General features: G+C 43.2%; 1 protein-coding gene across 3 annotated transcripts in view; it reads left to right on the plus strand.

Annotated features, from left to right (window-relative positions):
• The window catches only part of PLS1 (plastin 1), a 238,333-nt gene that overhangs the window by 83,005 nt on the left and 136,802 nt on the right, over positions 1-18,526 (plus strand). For all 3 annotated transcript variants that reach the window (XM_077290797.1, XM_077290796.1, XM_077290795.1), the window contains exon 2: positions 17,974-18,084. In XM_077290797.1, the coding sequence (XP_077146912.1) occupies positions 18,015-18,084 (70 nt within the window). In that variant the 5' untranslated portion in view covers positions 17,974-18,014. The remainder of the gene's footprint in view (positions 1-17,973; positions 18,085-18,526) is intronic.

The following is an 18,526-nucleotide window of genomic DNA, read 5'->3' on the forward strand; positions in this document are numbered from 1 at the left end:
ATGGCATCCGATCCGATAAAAAATCGGATCGGATGCCATTGTTTAGTATTCCGATACCGCAAGTATCGGGTATCGGCCGATATTTGCTGTATCGGAATTCCGATACCGAGATCCGATACTTTTGTGGTATCGGGTATCGGTATCGAAACAACATTAATGTGTGTAAAATAAAGAATTAAAATAAAAAATATTGCTATACTCACCTGTCCGACGCAGCCTGGACGTCCGCGAGGGAACCGGCAGCGTTGTTTGCTTAAAAATCGCGGTTTTCCTTCCTTACTTGAAGTCCCGGCTTGTGATTGGTTGCGTGCCGCCCATGTGACCGAGACGCGACCAATCACAGCAAGCCGTGACGTAATTTTAGGTCCTTCAGGATTTTAAAATTACGTTCCGGCGTTGTGATTGGTTGCGTGCGGTCACATGGGCGACGCAACCAATCACAACGCCGGAACGTAATTTTAAAATCCTGAAGGACCTAAAATTACGTCACGGCTTGCTGTGATTGGTCGCGTCTCGGTCACATGGGCGGCACGCAACCAATCACAAGCCGGGACTTCAAGGAAGGAAGGAAAACCGCGATTTTTAAGCAAACAACGCTGCCGGTTCCCTCGCGGACGTCCAGGCTGCGTCGGACAGGTGAGTATAGCAATATTTTTTATTTTAATTCTTTATTTTACATATTAATATGGTTCCCAGGGCCTGAAGGAGAGTTTCCTCTCCTTCAGACCCTGGGAAAGAAGCAATTTCTATGGGGCCGCGGCCGGCGTGTCACTGAAAATGACTACGCGTGTCAGCACTGACACGCGTGTCATAGGTTCGCCATCACTGGCCTACGCAGTACCACACTATGGCCTACCCAGTCGCCACTTCTTTGCGAGAAAAGCCATCCCAGCCCTTCACCAGCATGTCAAAGACCGCATTGTCCATGCACTGAGGCAATCAGTCAGTGGAAAGGTGCACCTCACAACAGATGCATGGACCAATAGGCATGGCCAGGGACGTTACATGTCCATTACGGCGCACTGGGTTAATGTGGTGGATGCAGGGTCCACAGGGGACAGCCATAGTGGGACAGTTCTGCCTAGCTCACGGTCTGGGAAACAGTTGGCTGTAGGCGTTCGCCACCCCTCCTCCTCCAGAAGCGAAAGCTCGTCCACAGAGCGTGGTCGCACGACCACTCCATCCGCAGCTGCCAGTGTTGCACTTGAGGTGTCCCATTATGGAACAGCTAGTGGTAAGCGTCAGCAGGCTGTGTTACAAATGAAGTGTTTGGGTGACAACAGACACACCGCGGAAGTACTGGCCGAGTACTTGCAGCAACAAACTCAGTCATGGCTGGGCAGTGTACATCTTGAGGCAGGCAAGGTAGTCAGTGATAACGGAAGGAATTTTATGGCTGCCATAGACCTTTCAGAACTGAAACACATACCTTGCCTGGCTCACACCTTTAACCTGGTGGTGCAGTGCTTCCTCAAAAATTATCCGGAGTTACCAGCCGTGCTCCTGAAGGTGCGAAGACTTTGCTCGCACATCCGCCGGTCACCCGTACACTCCAGCCGTATGCTGAACCATCAGCGATCGCTGAATCTTCCCCAGCACCGCCTAATAATCGACGTTGCAACAAGGTGGAACTCCACACTGCACATGGTTCAGAGGCTGTGCGAACAGAGGCGTGCTGTAATTAATTTGTGGGAGGATACACATACACGGGCAGGCACTTGGATGGCAGACATGGAGTTGTCTGGTGTGCAGTGGTCGAAGCTACAAGACCTCTGTCAAGTCCTTCAGTGTTTTGAGGAATGCACACGGCTGGTAAGTGCAGACGACGCCATCATAAGCATGAGCAACCCACTAATGCGTCTGCTGATGCAAAGTTTGATGCATATTAAGGAGCAGGCATCTGCAGCCGAGGAGGAGGGAAGCCTTGATGACAGTCAGCCATTGTCTGCTCAGGGAACTCTCCAGGACGAGGTGGCGGACGAAGAGGAGGAGGAGGAGGATGATGGGGGATGAATATTTATGGGAGGAGGATGCTTCTCAGGGGGCAATAGAAACTGGTCGTGTTGCAAGGTCGGGTACAGGGTTTTTGCGGGACACAAGTGATGTTGATTTGCAAGAAAGTGCTCCTCAACTCAGCACAAGCAGTGAATTGACACCTGGAACATTGGCCCACATGGCTGAATATGCCTTGCGTATCTTAAAAAGGGACCCCCGCATTATCAAAATGATGACCGATGACGATTACTGGTTGGCCTGCCTCCTGGATCCACGATATGAAGTAAAATTACAAAATATCATGCCACATGAGAACCTTGAGCAAATATTGGCTACCAAACAAGCAACTCTTGTAGACCGTTGGGTTCAGGCATTCCCAGCACACAGCGGCGGTGATGGTTCTCATACGAGCCATAGGGGGCAACATGACAGAGGTGTTAGAGGTGCACAAATCCGAAGTGGCGTTGGACAGAGGGGTTTTATGACCAGGTTGTGGAGTGATTTTGCAATGACCACTGACACGACAGGTACTGCTGCATCGATTCAAAGTGACAGGAGACAGCATTTGTCCAGTATGGTTACAAACTACTTTTCCTCCCTTATCGATGTCCTCCCTCACAGGTCATTCCCCTTTGATTACTGGGCATCTAAAATAGACACCTGGCCTGAATTGGCAGAATATGCATTACAGCAGCTCGCTTGCCCTGCTGCTAGTGTGCTATCAGAAAGAGTCTTCAGTGCTGCTGGTTCAATACTGACCGAAAAAAGGACACGTCTGGCTACCCAGAATGTTGATGATCTAACCTTCATTAAAATGAACCAATCATGGATTTCAAATTATTTTGCCCCACCTTCCCCTGCTGACACGTAGCTTGCCTGAAAAATGTCTTGCTTTTGGCCTCCTCTTACTGACTTCTCCAATTCCTCCATTTGCAGCTGCTGAATGTCCATCATAGGCCATTTTTATACCTCCCTAAATGGGCTGACTCCCCCCACAGGGCCGTGGTCACCACCTTGCGCAAGCACCCGTGCAAGTGCCGTTTGCCTGGACAGGTGGGTGGGCCTACTCTTGGGCGACGGCACTGGCACTGTGTCCCTCATAGTACAATGAAGTTTCTCTGACGGTGGTGGTGCACAACCAACATCAGACACACCATCGTAATATGAGGGGCCCTTTGCCAGTACCGCCACCCATGAGTGTGTCCTCCCCCTAGCTCAAACAGTGCTGTACCACTTGCAATACTTACCTCTCCCTGCTCCACCACTGTGTAGTCTGTGCTATTAAATCCTTCAATGGCACTGCCAATACAAATTTGTTGAAATGATAGATGATAGTTAAAATATACAGGGGCCCTGGCCTCCATTTAGACCAGTTAATACTTTGCGCCTACTACCACTGTCTGCTACTCAGCAGAGGAGCCCACCCCTGTACCTAGCTATGACACCTGTTTATTTATGAACAATTTTTTGGCACACATTTAGCCCACTTTATTATTTGTGCCTACTGTGTCTGCCACTCATTACAGTTTTCCTCCCCTGAACAAAGCAATGCCGCCTGTTTAGTCCTGTTACCAATTTTGAACTGCATTTAGCCTACTTTAATATTTGGGCCTACTAACTGTGTCTGCCACTTATTACAGTTGTCCTCCACTGAACAAAGCAATGCCGCCTGTACTGCATTTAGCCTACTTTAATATTTGGGCCTACTAACTGTGTCTGCCACTCATTACAGTTTTCCTCCACTGAACAAAGCAATGCCGCCTGTACTGCATTTAGCCTACTTTAATATTTGGGCCTACTAACTGTGTCTGCCACTCATTACAGTTTTCCTCCACTGAACAAAGCAATGCCGCCTGTTTAGTCCTGTTACCAGCTTTGAACTGCATTTAGCCTACTTTAATATTTGGGCCTACTAACTGTGTCTGCCACTCATTACAGTTGTCCTCCACTGAACAAAGCAATGCCGCCTGTTTAGTCCTGTTACCAGTTTTGAACTGCATTTAGCCTACTTTAATATTTGGGCCTACTAACTGTGTCTGCCATTCATTACAGTTGTCCTCCACTGAACAAAGCAATGCCGTCTGTTTAGTCCTGTTACCAATTTTGAACTGCATTTAGCCTACTTTATTATTTGGGCCTATATCTGTGTTTCCTCCTCATCCTGCCAATTGCCCAGCCACTGCTAGATGAGTCTGTTGGTACATTGACCCAGACCACTACATTCCCCTTGCACTCTACACAGCCAGAATCTGACCCTGCTGAAAGTCAGGTTCCCCTTCCCGCATACTATACCACCTTACACGGGGACAAAGAGGAAGGTGCAGATGAAAGTGCAGGTTCCTTCATCAGGTGGGGGGGCATACTCCTTGGCGACGCCACTGGCACAGGGCCCCTCATAGTACGCAAAAGTGTCTCTCCCAGTGGGAGGCGCCACCCACCATCAAACACACCGCCGTACTATGAGGGGCCCTGTGCCAGTGATGTCGCCAACGAGTGGCCCCCCCCTGCTTGCTCAGGATCACAACACTTGCAAAGTTGAAATACTTACCTCTCCCTGCTCTACCGCCGTGACGTATTCCGCGTTTCCTGGGCCCACGAAAATCTTGAGCCGGCCCTACCCCCCCACAACTTTAGCCAAATGACCCCTAGTTTTCAATGCCTAACTATTATTATAAAGTAAATTAAGATTGACAAGCTTAAGTAATAAGAATTGATGTTTTTGGCATTAAAATGGGCACTGTAGGTTTTTTCTTGTCCTCCACTCACTGCCGACTTTGATTCCCCATTGACTTGCATTGGGTTTCGTGTTTCAGTCGGCCCCCGACTTTTCGCAATAATCAGCCGACTTCACCCAACCCGACTTTTGACAAAGTCGGGTTTCGCGAAACCCGACTCGATCCGAAAAAAGTAAAAGTCGCTCAACTCTACCTGTAACACCTGTAATGCTATGACTTTCATAAAGACATTTTCTCAGTAAATAGTTTGAGAACAGGTATGGGTTTTGGGGTTCCCTCAGTCTGGCAAGGAGGCAAATACATTTGTTTTATCTGCAGTCAGAGTCTAGACAAGCTATACTGGAACTTTACATTTTGATCACTTTTCATTGCATTTTTTTAGGTAGGTCTTGTAACCAAAAGTGGCAATTCTAGCGTTTTTATTTTTTTCTCTTTAGTTCTGTTCAACTGTACTTTTATGCAGGCAACAATGCAAAATAGATTTTTTTGTTATTTATCTTTATTTATTTTTACTGTGGGTTTAATGTGGGTGATTCAAATTTTTATTTTTTTTAAATGTCTTTAAAATCTTGAAAAAATGTTTAGGCCCTTTATGGGACTTGAACTTATCATTGTTCGATCCCTTATACGATATACTGCAATTCCACAGTTTCACAGTGGCTGAGCGTCTAAGAAGCACCAAGATTGCAGCAATCAGTGCCCTTGGGATCTGGTGTATGCGAGTATCGACAAACACACTATTTGGTTAATAGCAGCAATCAGAACTCAGCTCTGACCACTGCTGTTGATCACAGATGCCGGCTATGTAACAGCTGGTATCAGCCATGGGTGGAGGGAGATCAGCTTATGAGCCTACTCCACACATGGTCAACCCTGCAATCATGCACATATACGTAACTTTGTAAGGGATTAAGCTTTGGACGGGATAAAGTTCCTAGAATTTAGCAAAATTTTGATTTGCCTAAAAGATCATTGTCCTTGGCGGTGCATTGACCTGTTTAAACAGGACCTGTGGTGCCAAGAACAATGGCAGCCTGTAACAGATCATTCTGTATGCATCTGAAACTTGGTCTGCCTGTGTAACCAGGCTGCTAAACAACTGCAAATCAGCAAAGAAGTTTCCGATCAGCGGTCGCTTTGTGCTGCCAGTCGGCTAGTGTACGCAAAACTTTACACTGTTTTCGTCTATGGGCCAATTTAGATAGCGTATATCTTCATCATATGCCATATATGATTGCCTTGTCTCAAGGATGAATAAATTACATTCTTCTCATCTTTTTTCCATAGATATATTTCTGCACGTCCCTTATCAGTTATGTTGCTATCTGGCATGCTCCATTACTGTACACTCTATCACTGTGGCTTGATCAATGCTTTAGCAATAACAAAAAGTGTAATTGTGATTTCTAAGTCGTATAGTTTAGATATTGAAAATAATGTGTTTCGGATATCAGACCCTGGTGTACAAGTTCTCCACCTGGCAGTTCTTTAAACCATCCTGCACAACAAACATGGAAGGTTTTTTCCACATTTTATTTTTAAATAATGGTTTTAGCAATGGTCTGCTTAAAACACAATAAAAAGTTTGACTTCATTGGATTGTATGAATGAGGCTGTAGAGTCTTTATATAATGTAGCTATTACTACACAAAGCAGCCCTAATTAAAAAAGGCTATAAACCACAAATAATCTCTGCCTTAGGCCGGCGTCACACTACCGTAGAATATGGGTGAGTGCTATGCGAGAAAACATAGCATACCATTCGGACCAGTGTTAATCTATGGGGCAGCTCACATCACCGTTTATTTTCTCGGGCGTATTCAGCGTGCGTGTAAAATCGCAGCATGCTGCGATTGTCAATGAGACTTGGCCGAGACTTACCAATGCAAACCTATGGGTGCGAGAGAAAAAAATCGCACAGCACTCAGACCATGCAAGTGCTGTCCTATTTTTACACACCGGTGTCCTTTGAAAACCCAGCAATTCATGTGTCGCATACAGTAAAATCATAATGACAGGTTAGAATAGAATAGATAGAATAGAAATATACACATAGAATACATATATATTTATCAGACTGGATGCATAGAGTTGATCAGCTATACTATATAGAGGAAATAATAGTTTACACACATTTTTCACAAGATAAGCTCAAGGTGACTTGGGCCCCATGGAAATTATTCAGAGATAGTGATGACTACTTGGAGCTAATCGGCCAATAGGGAAATCTATAAATTAATCGATGGGTTGCACCGTTGTTCATAGCTAAAGGTTCGCTGACAGGTCTCGTGAAATAGAAAGATGTAACTCGCCGAATCCAACATCCCTTCTCCTCGGAAGGGGCTCCCCTACGTCTTTATCCCCCCCACCCTCCTTCTCTTCTCTTTCTTTTTCGATTACCTTTCTCATTTGTATAAGGTTGACAGTCAATCATATATAGTTATGGCATTCTGCCTAATAATAGTTGTGTTGGAATTCACGGTTTTTGAGAGAGTACCTTGTTTCCCACTGAGGTAAATGTGATTGAGTAATGGTATGCGGTACTTGTTTAATTCTTATTACCATGGAACAAGATAACTGTTTATTTAGTACTTTCTAACTTGACTCACACCTTTGTTTGTAAGTTTGTTTTCTGTGTTACAGCCAATAAAAAGATGTTTAAAGGTAAAGAATATATATATATATATATATATATATATATATATATATATATATATATATACACACACACGTCAGTAAAATACACATATACAGTATATATGTATTTATATTGCACAGAAAGATAGAAGAAAAGCCAATAATACATCTGCCGGCTTCTGTAAAATCACTGCAGGAGCCAACAGGATAAAAGAGATAGATTACGTACAGTAAATACAAATAGAATAGATCAGTGACAAATTAAATTAGTACAGTGTGTGTGCAAATTACTGTACATGTATTTAATTAATAATAGATTATTTTTTCTGGAAAAAATGGTGTGGGCTCCCTCTCAATTTTCCAATGGCTGAGGGACGATGTTTATAGCCTGGGAAGGGGGTCTTACCTAGGAGCTTCCCAGGCTATTAATATCAGTTCACTTAGCCCTTCTCCCCATTTCCTTGTAGATTGTAAGCTTGTGAGCAGGGACCTCACCCCTAATGTCACTGTTCAAATTGTCTTAACTTGTATTGAATTTATTGTCTGTACATGTCCCCGCTTAATTGTAAAGTGCTGCGGAATATGTTGGCGCTATATAAATAAAAATTATTATTATTATTACTGTCTATTAAAATGGGGGATCCTAAAAAAAAGATGTAGGGTCTCCCTATAATTAATAACCGGCAAAGGCTACGCAGAAAGCTGCAGGCTGATATTAGTCACCTAGGAAGGCGCCATGGATACTGGCCCCCAAGCTAAAAAAAACTTCTCTCAGCCGCTCCGGAAAAGCCGCCTATGTAAGAGGCGCCTATTGCATTCAGCCTCTCTCTTCCCACTTGCCATGTAGTGGTGGCAAGTGAGGTGATAGTTGGGGAGGTTGATGTCACCTTTGTATTGTCAGGTGACATCAAGCCCCAAGGTTAGTAATGGAGAGGCGTCAATAAAACGCCCCCATTACTAACCCCATAGTCACATTGTAAGAGAACACAGACACCGAGAAAAAGTCCGTTAATTGAAAGAATGACACAGACTCCTTTAACCCCTTAGTGATGGAGCCAAATTTTTGAAATCTGACCAGTGTCACTTTATGTGGTAATAACTCTGCAACCCTTCAACAAAGCCCAGTGATTTTGAGATTGTTTTTTCATGACACATTTATGATAATGGTAAATATAGGTCAATACGTTTTGTGTTTATTTATAAAAAATATAAAAAATTTGAGAAAAATGTTAAAAAATTTGCAATTTTCTAAATTTGAATGATTATCCCTTTAATCCAGATGGTCACACCACAGCAAACCATTAATAAATAACATTTCCCACATGTCGGCTTTACATCAGCACCATTTGTAAAATGTTATTTTATTTTGTTAGCATTTTAGGAGGTTTAAAAATGTAGCAGCAATTTTTCATTTTTTTTTCAAGGAAATTTACAAAATTTATTTTTTTAGGGACTTATCCATGTTTGAAGTGACTTTAGGGGTCTCATATATTGGGAAACCCCCAAACGTGATACCATTTTAAAAACAGCACCCCCTAACATATTGAAAACTGCAGTCAGGTAGTTTATTAACCCTTCAGGTGCTTTACAGGAATTAATGCAAAGTGGTATGACAGAAATGAAAATGTGCATTTTTACCACCTAAATGTCTCTAACTTGTGAACAGATTACTATAGCAGTCAGACTCTAAGGCCACTATTTGGTCATGAATTGCCATGGCAAACATCAGGACCATACAATCATGATATGAGGGCACCAATTTGGATAAAGAGGAAGCCCCCACACTCTCTGTTAACCATTTATAATGATGTAGTCACTGTTGACAGCAGCATCTAAGGGGTTAAACAGATTTGGATGGGGCAAACAGTGATCGTGGCTGATACAGCAAGTTGTCAGCTATAGTGGACAGCCTGCAGCTGCTGGATTGTCACCTGTATGGGGAGGCTATTCTCTTATATCCCAGGTCAGTTAAAAGACGTATTGGCTGTCATTAAGGGGTTAATAATCTTAATTAAACCATACTTACGACATTGCCCATGCCCTTGTCATCTGCAAAAGAGTTAAAAAATAAACAACTATATTCCACACCTTTCCTCAGAGATGCTGCTAATCCATTTGTCCCACAATGGGTCTAGCTCTGCTATATCTAGATGGGCAGCTGCCTGGATGCATGATGTGACCATGCAGCCTGTCATCCAGTAGACACTGAGCACCGTGTGCTCAGTGTCTTCCTGTGAACTCCTATTACCTATCTGATGGTACCGTGAGCGTGAGAAAGTTCTCCTGCTCGTGGTGCCATCAGACAGGTCCTGCAAGTTCAAAGCCAATAAACTCACTTCACCTTTCTGACATCAATGCAAGCACCGTGGGAAAATGTACCCACACCTGATTTTTGCTTACAAATACTGAAGTATTCAAATAACCTCTTCTGAGAAAAAGAGGACTTAAACTCTATAGCGCCACCTGTGGAAGTAGCGATCCTACAAGTCACAATCAACCCTTTAACGAGTCGTGCAATATGACTTAGGATAAAAGCCAAATCAGTATCTCAATTCGCAGACACGGTGTTTCGGGCTGTTGGCCCTCGTCAGTGCGAAGCATGAGAACTGATTTGGCTAGGTGAGAGGCTCTGGACTGGGGTCTAAGGGGTAATGTTTCTCCTTATGGAGAGTGACATACAAGCTGGCTTGTCAAGGTAAAGGCCCCGTCACACATAGCGATTTACCAACGATCACGACCAGCGATATGACCTGGCCGTGATCGTTGGTAGGTCGCTGGAGAGCTGTCACACAGACAGCTCTCTCCAGCGACCAACGATCAGGGGAACGACTTCGGCATCGTTGAAACTGTCTTCAACGATGCCGAAGTCCCCCTGCAGCACCCGGGTAACCAGGGTAAACATCGGGTTACTAAGCGCAGGGCCGCGCTTAGTAACTCGATGTTTACCCTGGTTACCAAAAAAAACAAACAGTACATACTCACCATCTGATGTCCGTCAGGTCCCTTGCCGTCCGCTTCCTGCTCTGACTGAGTGCCGCCGTACAGTGAGAGCAGAGCGCAGCGGTGACGTCACCGCTGTGCTGTACTTTCACTTTCACTTTGCGGCGCTCAGTCAGAGCAGGAAGCAGACGGCAAGGGACCTGACGGACATCAGATGGTGAGTATGTACTGTTTGGTTTTTTTTACATTTACGCTGGTAACCAGGGTAAACATCGGGTTACTAAGCGCGGCCCTGCGCTTAATAACCCGATGTTTACCCTGGTTACCAGTGAAGACATCGCTGGATCGGTGTCACACACACCGATTCAGCGATGTCAGCGGGACCTCAACGACCAAAAAACGGCCCAGGCCATTCCGACACGACCAGCGATCTCGCAGCAGGGGCCTGATCGCTGGTACGTGTCACACATAGCGAGATCGCTACTGAGGTCGCTGTTGCGTCACAAAACTTGTGACTCAGCAGCGATCTCGCTATGTGTGACGGGGCCTTTAGGAGGCTTATTTGCCATGTAATGCTCCTCTGGGAAATTAAATATTCAAATTGCCTCTTCTGAGAAGAAGAGGACTTAAACTCTATAGCGCCACCTGTTGGAAGTAGCGATCCTACAAGTCACAATCAACCCTTTAACGAGTCGTGCAATATGACTTAGGATAATAGCCAAATCAGTATCTCAATTCGCAGACACGGTGTTTCGGGCTGTTGGCCCTCGAAGCATGAGAACTGATTTGGCTAGGTAAAAACTGACAAAATACTGAGTGTGGCATAACTGCATCAGCATTTGTAGGTTTGGAGTAAATGAGGTTTAATAATGATTTAAATGGCTATAAGTTAGCAGCTGTACATTATTATAATGTATATATACAGTACATTTCAAAGGATCTAGGGTAAATTTATTTTATCGCAGTTTTAACAGTTTCAGTATACTATACACTCACCGGCCACTTTATTAGGTACACCATGCTAGTAACGGGTTGGACCCCCTTTTGCCTTCAGAACTGCCTTAATTCTTCGTGGCATAGATTCAACAAGGTGCTGGAAGCATTCCTCAGAGATTTTGGTCCATATTGACATGATGGCATCACACAGTTGCCGCAGATTTGTCGGCTGCACATCCCAAAGATGCTCCATACAAGGCAGGATGGATCCATGCTTTCACGTTGTTTACGCCAAATTCTGACCCTACCATCCGAATGTCGCAGCAGAAATCGAGACTCATCAGACCAAGCAACGTTTTTCCAATCTTCTACTGTCCAATTTCGATGAGCTTGTACAAATTGTAGCCTCAGTTTCCTGTTCTTAGCTGAAAGGAGTGGTACCCGGTGTGGTCTTCTGCTGCTGTAGCCCATCTGCCTCAAAGTTCGACTCACTGTGCGTTCAGAGATGCTCTTAGGCCTACCTTGGTTGTAACGGGTGGCGATTTGAGTCACTGTTGCCTTTCTATCAGCTCGAACCAGTCTGCCCATTCTCCTCTGACCTCTGGCATCAACAAGGCATTTCCGCCCACAGAACTGCCGCTCACTGGATTTTTTTTTCTTTTTTGGACCATTCTCTGTAAACCCTAGAGATGGTTGTGCGTGAAAATCCCAGTAGATCAGCAGTTTCTGAAATACTCAGACCAGCCCTTCTGGCACCAACAACTATGCCACGTTCAAAGGCACTCAAATCACCTTTCTTCCCCATACTGATGCTCGGTTTGAACTGCAGGAGATTGTCTTGACCATGTCTACATGCCTAAATGCACTGAGTTGCCGCCATGTGATTGGCTGATTAGAAATTAAGTGTTAACAAGAAGTTGGACAGGTGTACCTAATAAAGTGGCCAGTGAGTGTATATTAAGCATACTTTTTCTTTGTTCGCTGGGCAAATACATGTTTGAATTTACTGATATATAAAATATATAAAATATCTGCCCCATGACCATACTACTTTGCCACATATTTCCGCATACATATATATGTGAACGCTATTAGCTGCACTTTTTATAAGCTTCCCTTTTTTAGCCTTTGTACGTTAGACTAATGGTGAATTGATGCGATTCTGTTATCAGTCAGAGGCCTCATACTCATCTGCTTTTAAAAGGGAGAGTGGAATCTGATAAAAAATTGGCCTAGTGTTAGTAAATGATTCTGTGTTCATCTGCAACTTTTTTCTCAGCTCAGATTGGACTGAGAGAAAAAGATTTGGCAATGCAAGTCAATATAAAACAGAGAGAAAACAAATTGTATAGCACACAGACCATGCGTGTGCTGTGTGATTTTTACGCACCCATCTCAAAGGACATTTCATCTCCCGAGTAAAATAAATTATAATGTGAACTGTCACAATAGAAATATAGAAAACATTAAAAGAAAAAAATGTGTGGGATCCCTCTTAATTTTCTTAACCAGCTGAGTGAAAGCCGACATCTGGGGCTGATGCTTATGGTCTGGGAAGGGGTTAATAAACATGGATCTTCTCAGGCTATTAATATCAGCTCACAGCTGTCTACTTAGCCTTTACTGGTTATCAATAATGGTAGATCCCCCACAAAAAATGATGTGGGGTCACCTGTAATATTAATAACCAGCAAAGGCTAGGCAGATAGCTGCAAGCTGATATTTATAGCCTAGGGATATTGCCCCCCTCCAAGACTAAAAACATCAGCTATGATCAGCCCCAAAAATTGCAGATCCATAAGATGAGCCAATTCTGGCTCTTAGCCTCTACCTTCCACTTGTCCTTGTGTGGTGGCAAGTGGGGTAATAGGTTTGGGGTTGATGTCCGCTTTGTATTGTCAGCTGACATCAAGCCCAGGAGTTAGTAATGGATTGGCATCTATAAGACACCTCCATTACTATCCCCATGGTCTTTTTTTGTTAGCAAACACAGCAAGAATAAAGTCCTTTATTTCAAATAAATACTCCAGACCCTCTTTTCCTCTTTTTCCCATTTATTACTGTGTATGTGTATGTATATATATATATATATATATATATATATATATATATATATATAAAAAGAACACAACAGCACATGTACATGAATCTAGGCCATGTGAAAACACAGACAAATATCCAATATGAATCATACTTCTCAAAAATATTTTTTCACAAATTTTTAAAAAAAATTTTTTTTTTCAAAAAAAATTACAGTAATAGATGCATTGAAGATTCTTAGTGCATAAATTGGCCAAATCATGCGCTAAGAATCTTCAATTCATCTATTACTGTAAGTTTTATGAAAAAAAAAATTTTTTGAAAAAATTTGTGAAAAAATATTTTTGAGAAGTATGATTCATATTGGATATTTGTCTGTGTTTTCACATGGCCTAGATTCATGTACATGTGCCGCTGTGTTCTTTTTATCTATATTGTACAGTTTGCAGCGTGCATGTGTTCACATTGGGAGTGCTGGTTGTTCTTTTTTTTTTTCATATATATATATATATATATATATATATATATATATATATATACGCACGCACGCACACACACAGTGGGGAAAAAAGTATTTAGTCGGCCAAACTAAATCTTGCCAGGTCGGACAAGGTGATTTCCTGGATTTGTTTTTTCATTGTGACTCTCATAGTTGTGGTATACCTATGATGTCAATTACAGGCCTCTCTCATCTTTTTAAGTGGGAGAACTTGCACAATTGATGGCTGACTGAATACTTTTTTCCCCACTGTGTATATATATACAGTGGGGCAAAAAAGTATTTAGTCAGTCAACAATAGTGCAAGTTCCACCACTTAAAAAGATGAGAGGCGTCTGTAATTTACATCATAGGTAGACCTCAACTATGGAAGACAAACTGAGAAAAAAAAATCCAGAAAATCACATTGTCTGTTTTTTTATCATTTTATTTGCATATTATGGTGGAAAATAAGTATTTGGTCAGAAACAAAATTTCATCTCAATACTTTGTAATACATCCTTTGTTGGCAATGACAGAGGTCAAACGTTTTCTGTAAGTCTTCACAAGGTTGCCACACACTGTAGTTGGTATGTTGGCCCATTCCTCCATGCAGATCTCCTCTAGAGCAGTGATGTTTTGGGCTTTTCGCTTGGCAACACGGACTTTCAACTCCCTCCAAAGGTTTTCTATAGGGTTGAGATCTGGAGACTGGCTAGGCCACTCCAGGACCTTGAAATGCTTCTTACGAAGCCACTCCTTCGTTGCCCTGGCGGTGTGCTTTGGATCATTGTCATGTTGAAAGACCCAGCCACGTTTCATCTTCAATGCCCTTGCTGATGGAAGGAGGTTTGCACTCAAAATCTCATGATACATGGCCCCATTCATTCTTTCATGTACCCGGATCAGTCGTCCTGGCCCCTTTGCAGAGAAACAGCCCCAAAGCATGATGTTTCCACCACCATGCTTTACAGTAGGTATGGTGTTTGATGGATGCAACTCAGTATTCTTTTTCCTCCAAACACGACAAGTTGTGTTTCTACCAAACAGTTCCAGTTTGGTTTCATCAGACCATAGGACATTCTCCCAAAACTCCTCTGGATCATCCAAATGCTCTCTAGCAAACTTCAGACGGGCCCGGACATGTACTGGCTTAAGCAGTGGGACACGTCTGGCACTGCAGGATCTGAGTCCATGGTGGCGTAGTGTGTTACTTATGGTAGGCCTTGTTACATTGGTCCCAGCTCTCTGCAGTTCATTCACTAGGTCCCCCCGCATGGTTCTGGGATTTTTGCTCACCGTTCTTGTGATCATTCTGACCCCACGGGGTGGGATTTTGCGTGGAGCCCCAGATCGAGGGAGATTATCAGTGGTCTTGAATGTCTTCCATTTTCTAATTATTGCTCCCACTGTTGATTTCTTCACTCCAAGCTGGTTGGCTATTGCAGATTCAGTCTTCCCAGCCTGGTGCAGGGCTACAATTTTGTTTCTGGTGTCCTGTGACAGCTTTTTGGTCTTCACCATAGTGGAGTTTGGAGTCAGACTGTTTGAGGGTGTGCACAGGTGTCTTTTTATACTGATAACAAGTTTAAACAGGTGCCATTACTACAGGTAATGAGTGGAGGAAAGAGGAGACTCTTAAAGAAGAAGTTACAGGTCTGTGAGAGCCAGAAATCTTGATTGTTTGTTTCTGACCAAATACTTATTTTCCACCATAATATGCAAATAAAATGATAAAAAAACAGACAATGTGATTTTCTGGATTTTTTTTTCTCAGTTTGTCTCCCATAGTTGAGGTCTACCTATGATGTAAATTACAGACGCCTCTCATCTTTTTAAGTGGTGGAACTTGCACTATTGCTGACTGACTAAATACTTTTTTGCCCCACTGTATATATATATATATATATATATATATATATATATATATATATATATATATATATATATATATATATACACACTGCTAAAAAAAATAAAGGGAGCACATAAACAGAATATAACTCCAAGTAAATCAAACTTCTGTGAAATCAAACTGTCCACTTAGGAAGCAACACTGTTTGACAATCAATTTCACATGCTGTTGTGCAAATGGAATAGACAACAGAGGGAAATTATTGGCAATTATCAAGACACACTCAATAAAGGAGTGGTTCTGCAGGTAGGGACCACAGACCACATCTCAGTACCAATGCTTTCTGGCTGATGTTTTGGTCACTTTTTAATGTTGGTTGTGCTTTCACACTCGTGGTAGCATGAGAGGGACTATACAACCCACACAAGTGGCTCAGGTAGTGCAGCTCATTCAGGATGGCACATCAATGCGAGCTGTGGCAAGAAGGTTTGCTGTGTCTGTCAGCGTAGTGTCCAGAGGCTGGAGGTGCTACCAGGAGACAGGCCAGTACACCAGGAGATGTGGAGGGGGCCGTAGGAGGGCAACAACCCAGCAGCAGGACCACTACCTTAGCCTTTGTGCAAGGAGGAACAGGAGGAGCACTGCCAGAGCCCTGCAATATGACCTCCAGCAAGCCAGAAATGTGCATGTGGCTGCACAAACGGTTAGAAACCGACCCCATGAGGATGGTCTGAGTGCCTGACGTCCACAGATGGGGGTTGTGCTCACAGCCCAACACCGTGCAGGATGCTTGGCATTTGCCACAGAACACCAGGATTGTCAAATTCACAACTGGCACCCTGTGCTCTTCACAGATGAAAGCAAGTTCACACTGAGCACATGTGACAGAGTCTGGAGATGCCATGGAGAGCGATCTGCTGCCTGCAACATCCTTAAGTATGACCGGTTTGGCAGTGGGTCAGTAATGGTGTGGGGAGGCATTTTTTTGAGGGCTGCACAGCCCTCTATGTGCTCGCCAGAGGTAGCCTGACTGCCATTAGGTACCGAGATGAGATCCTCAGTCCCCTTGTGAGACCATATGCTGGTGCAGTTGGCCCTGGGTTCCTCCTAATGCAGGACAATGCCAGACTTTATGTGGCTGGAGTGTGTCACCAGTTCCTGCAAGATGAAGGCATTGAAGCTATGGACTGGCCTGCCTGTTCCCCAGACCTGAATCCGATTGAACACATCTGGGACATCATGTCTCACACCATCCACCAACGTCATGTTGCACCACAGACTGTCCAGGAGTTGGTGGATGCTTTAGTCCAGGTCTGGGAGGATATCCCTGAGGAGACCATCCGCCACCTCATCAGGAGCATGCCCAGGCATTGTGGGGAAGTCATACAGGCACGTGGACGCCACACACACTACTGAGCATCATTTCCTTGTCTTGAGGCATTTCCACTGAAGTTGGATCAGCCTGTGACTTCATTTTCCACTTTGATTTTGAGCATCATTCGAACTCCAGACCTCCGTGGGATATTAGTTTTTCTTTACGTTGATCATTTTTAGGTTTTATTGTTCTCAACACATTCCACTATGTAATGAATACAGATTTACAAATGGAATATTTCATTCAGTGATATCTAGGATGTGGGATATTAGTATTCCCTTTATTTTTTTGAGCAGTGTATATATAAGCACCATATTCCTCACCTGTCCTCAGATAATTCCTCTGTGATCCTGTCCCACGAAGACCTCCAGCTCTGCTAAATCCAGGTGGTCTGTTGAGTGGCGACATGATGCGAATGCTCAGCAAGCCAGCTGGAACACACTGCGACAGGAGCGCCATAACACTCCTGCAGTGTCTAGCGCTGACGTGAGAAAGGTCACCATAGTTCATAGCTGATGAACCCCGGTCATCTCACTGACGTCATCGCTCGCTGCTTGAGAACTTTCTTTCTATCTATCCATCCATCTATCTATTTCTGTATCTAAGATTGTTTTATTAGTTAGTAAACTAGCTTGGAATGACATAAAGAATTCCTGTATGTAAAAGCTGATGTTAAAAACACATTGCATATGGATTACATATGTATGTCATACAGATGCTGGCCAAGAGAAAACATATTGTACTCGCATGACTGACACTTGCATGACAGTTGTCCGACTTTTCAATACCAACATCATACTGATTTTCTAAACGCAGATGAGTGTCAGCCCTTAGGGTGTAAGCTTTGTTTCCTGCTTTCCAGTGATTGCTTTAAAGGCGAACAAAGCATTCTTTACTTAACTGGTCATCCATAGTTATTGTGTAGTATCCATAGTCACTGCTGATGTGTACTTAGTCTCATTTCTCCATTCTCCATTGTTAGGTCCCCAAAATTACCTATTGAACTCTCCATCTGACTAGGACATGGCTAACAATATAATCACTATATCCAGAGAGGAACTTGAAGAACTCAAGGAAGCATTTGAAAAAGTTGGTAAGTCCAATATGTCTTTGTTAACGAGGTAGAAACCCAAAGTATACCATCAATTCTCAGCTGGTGTTGTATGTTGGTACAATTTTTGCTGAATAATCATATATACAGGTGCATCTCACAAAATTAGAATATCATCAAAAAGTTAATTTATTTCAGTTCTTCAATACAAAAAGTGAAACTCATATATTATATAGAGTCATTACAAACAGAGTGATGTATTTCAAGTGTTTATTTCTGTTAATGTTGATGATTATGGCTTATAGCCAATGAAAACCCAAAAGTCATTATCTCAGTAAATTAGAATACTTTATAACACCAGCTTGAAAAAATGATTTTAAAATCCGAAATGTTGGCCTACTGAAATGTATATTCAGTAAATGCACTCAATACTTGGTCGGGGCTCCTTTTGCATCAATTACTGCATCAATGTGGCGTGGCGATC

Source organism: Ranitomeya variabilis, chromosome 2 (assembly GCF_051348905.1).
Source record: "Ranitomeya variabilis isolate aRanVar5 chromosome 2, aRanVar5.hap1, whole genome shotgun sequence".
In the NCBI taxonomy this organism is placed as follows: Eukaryota; Metazoa; Chordata; class Amphibia; order Anura; family Dendrobatidae; genus Ranitomeya; species Ranitomeya variabilis.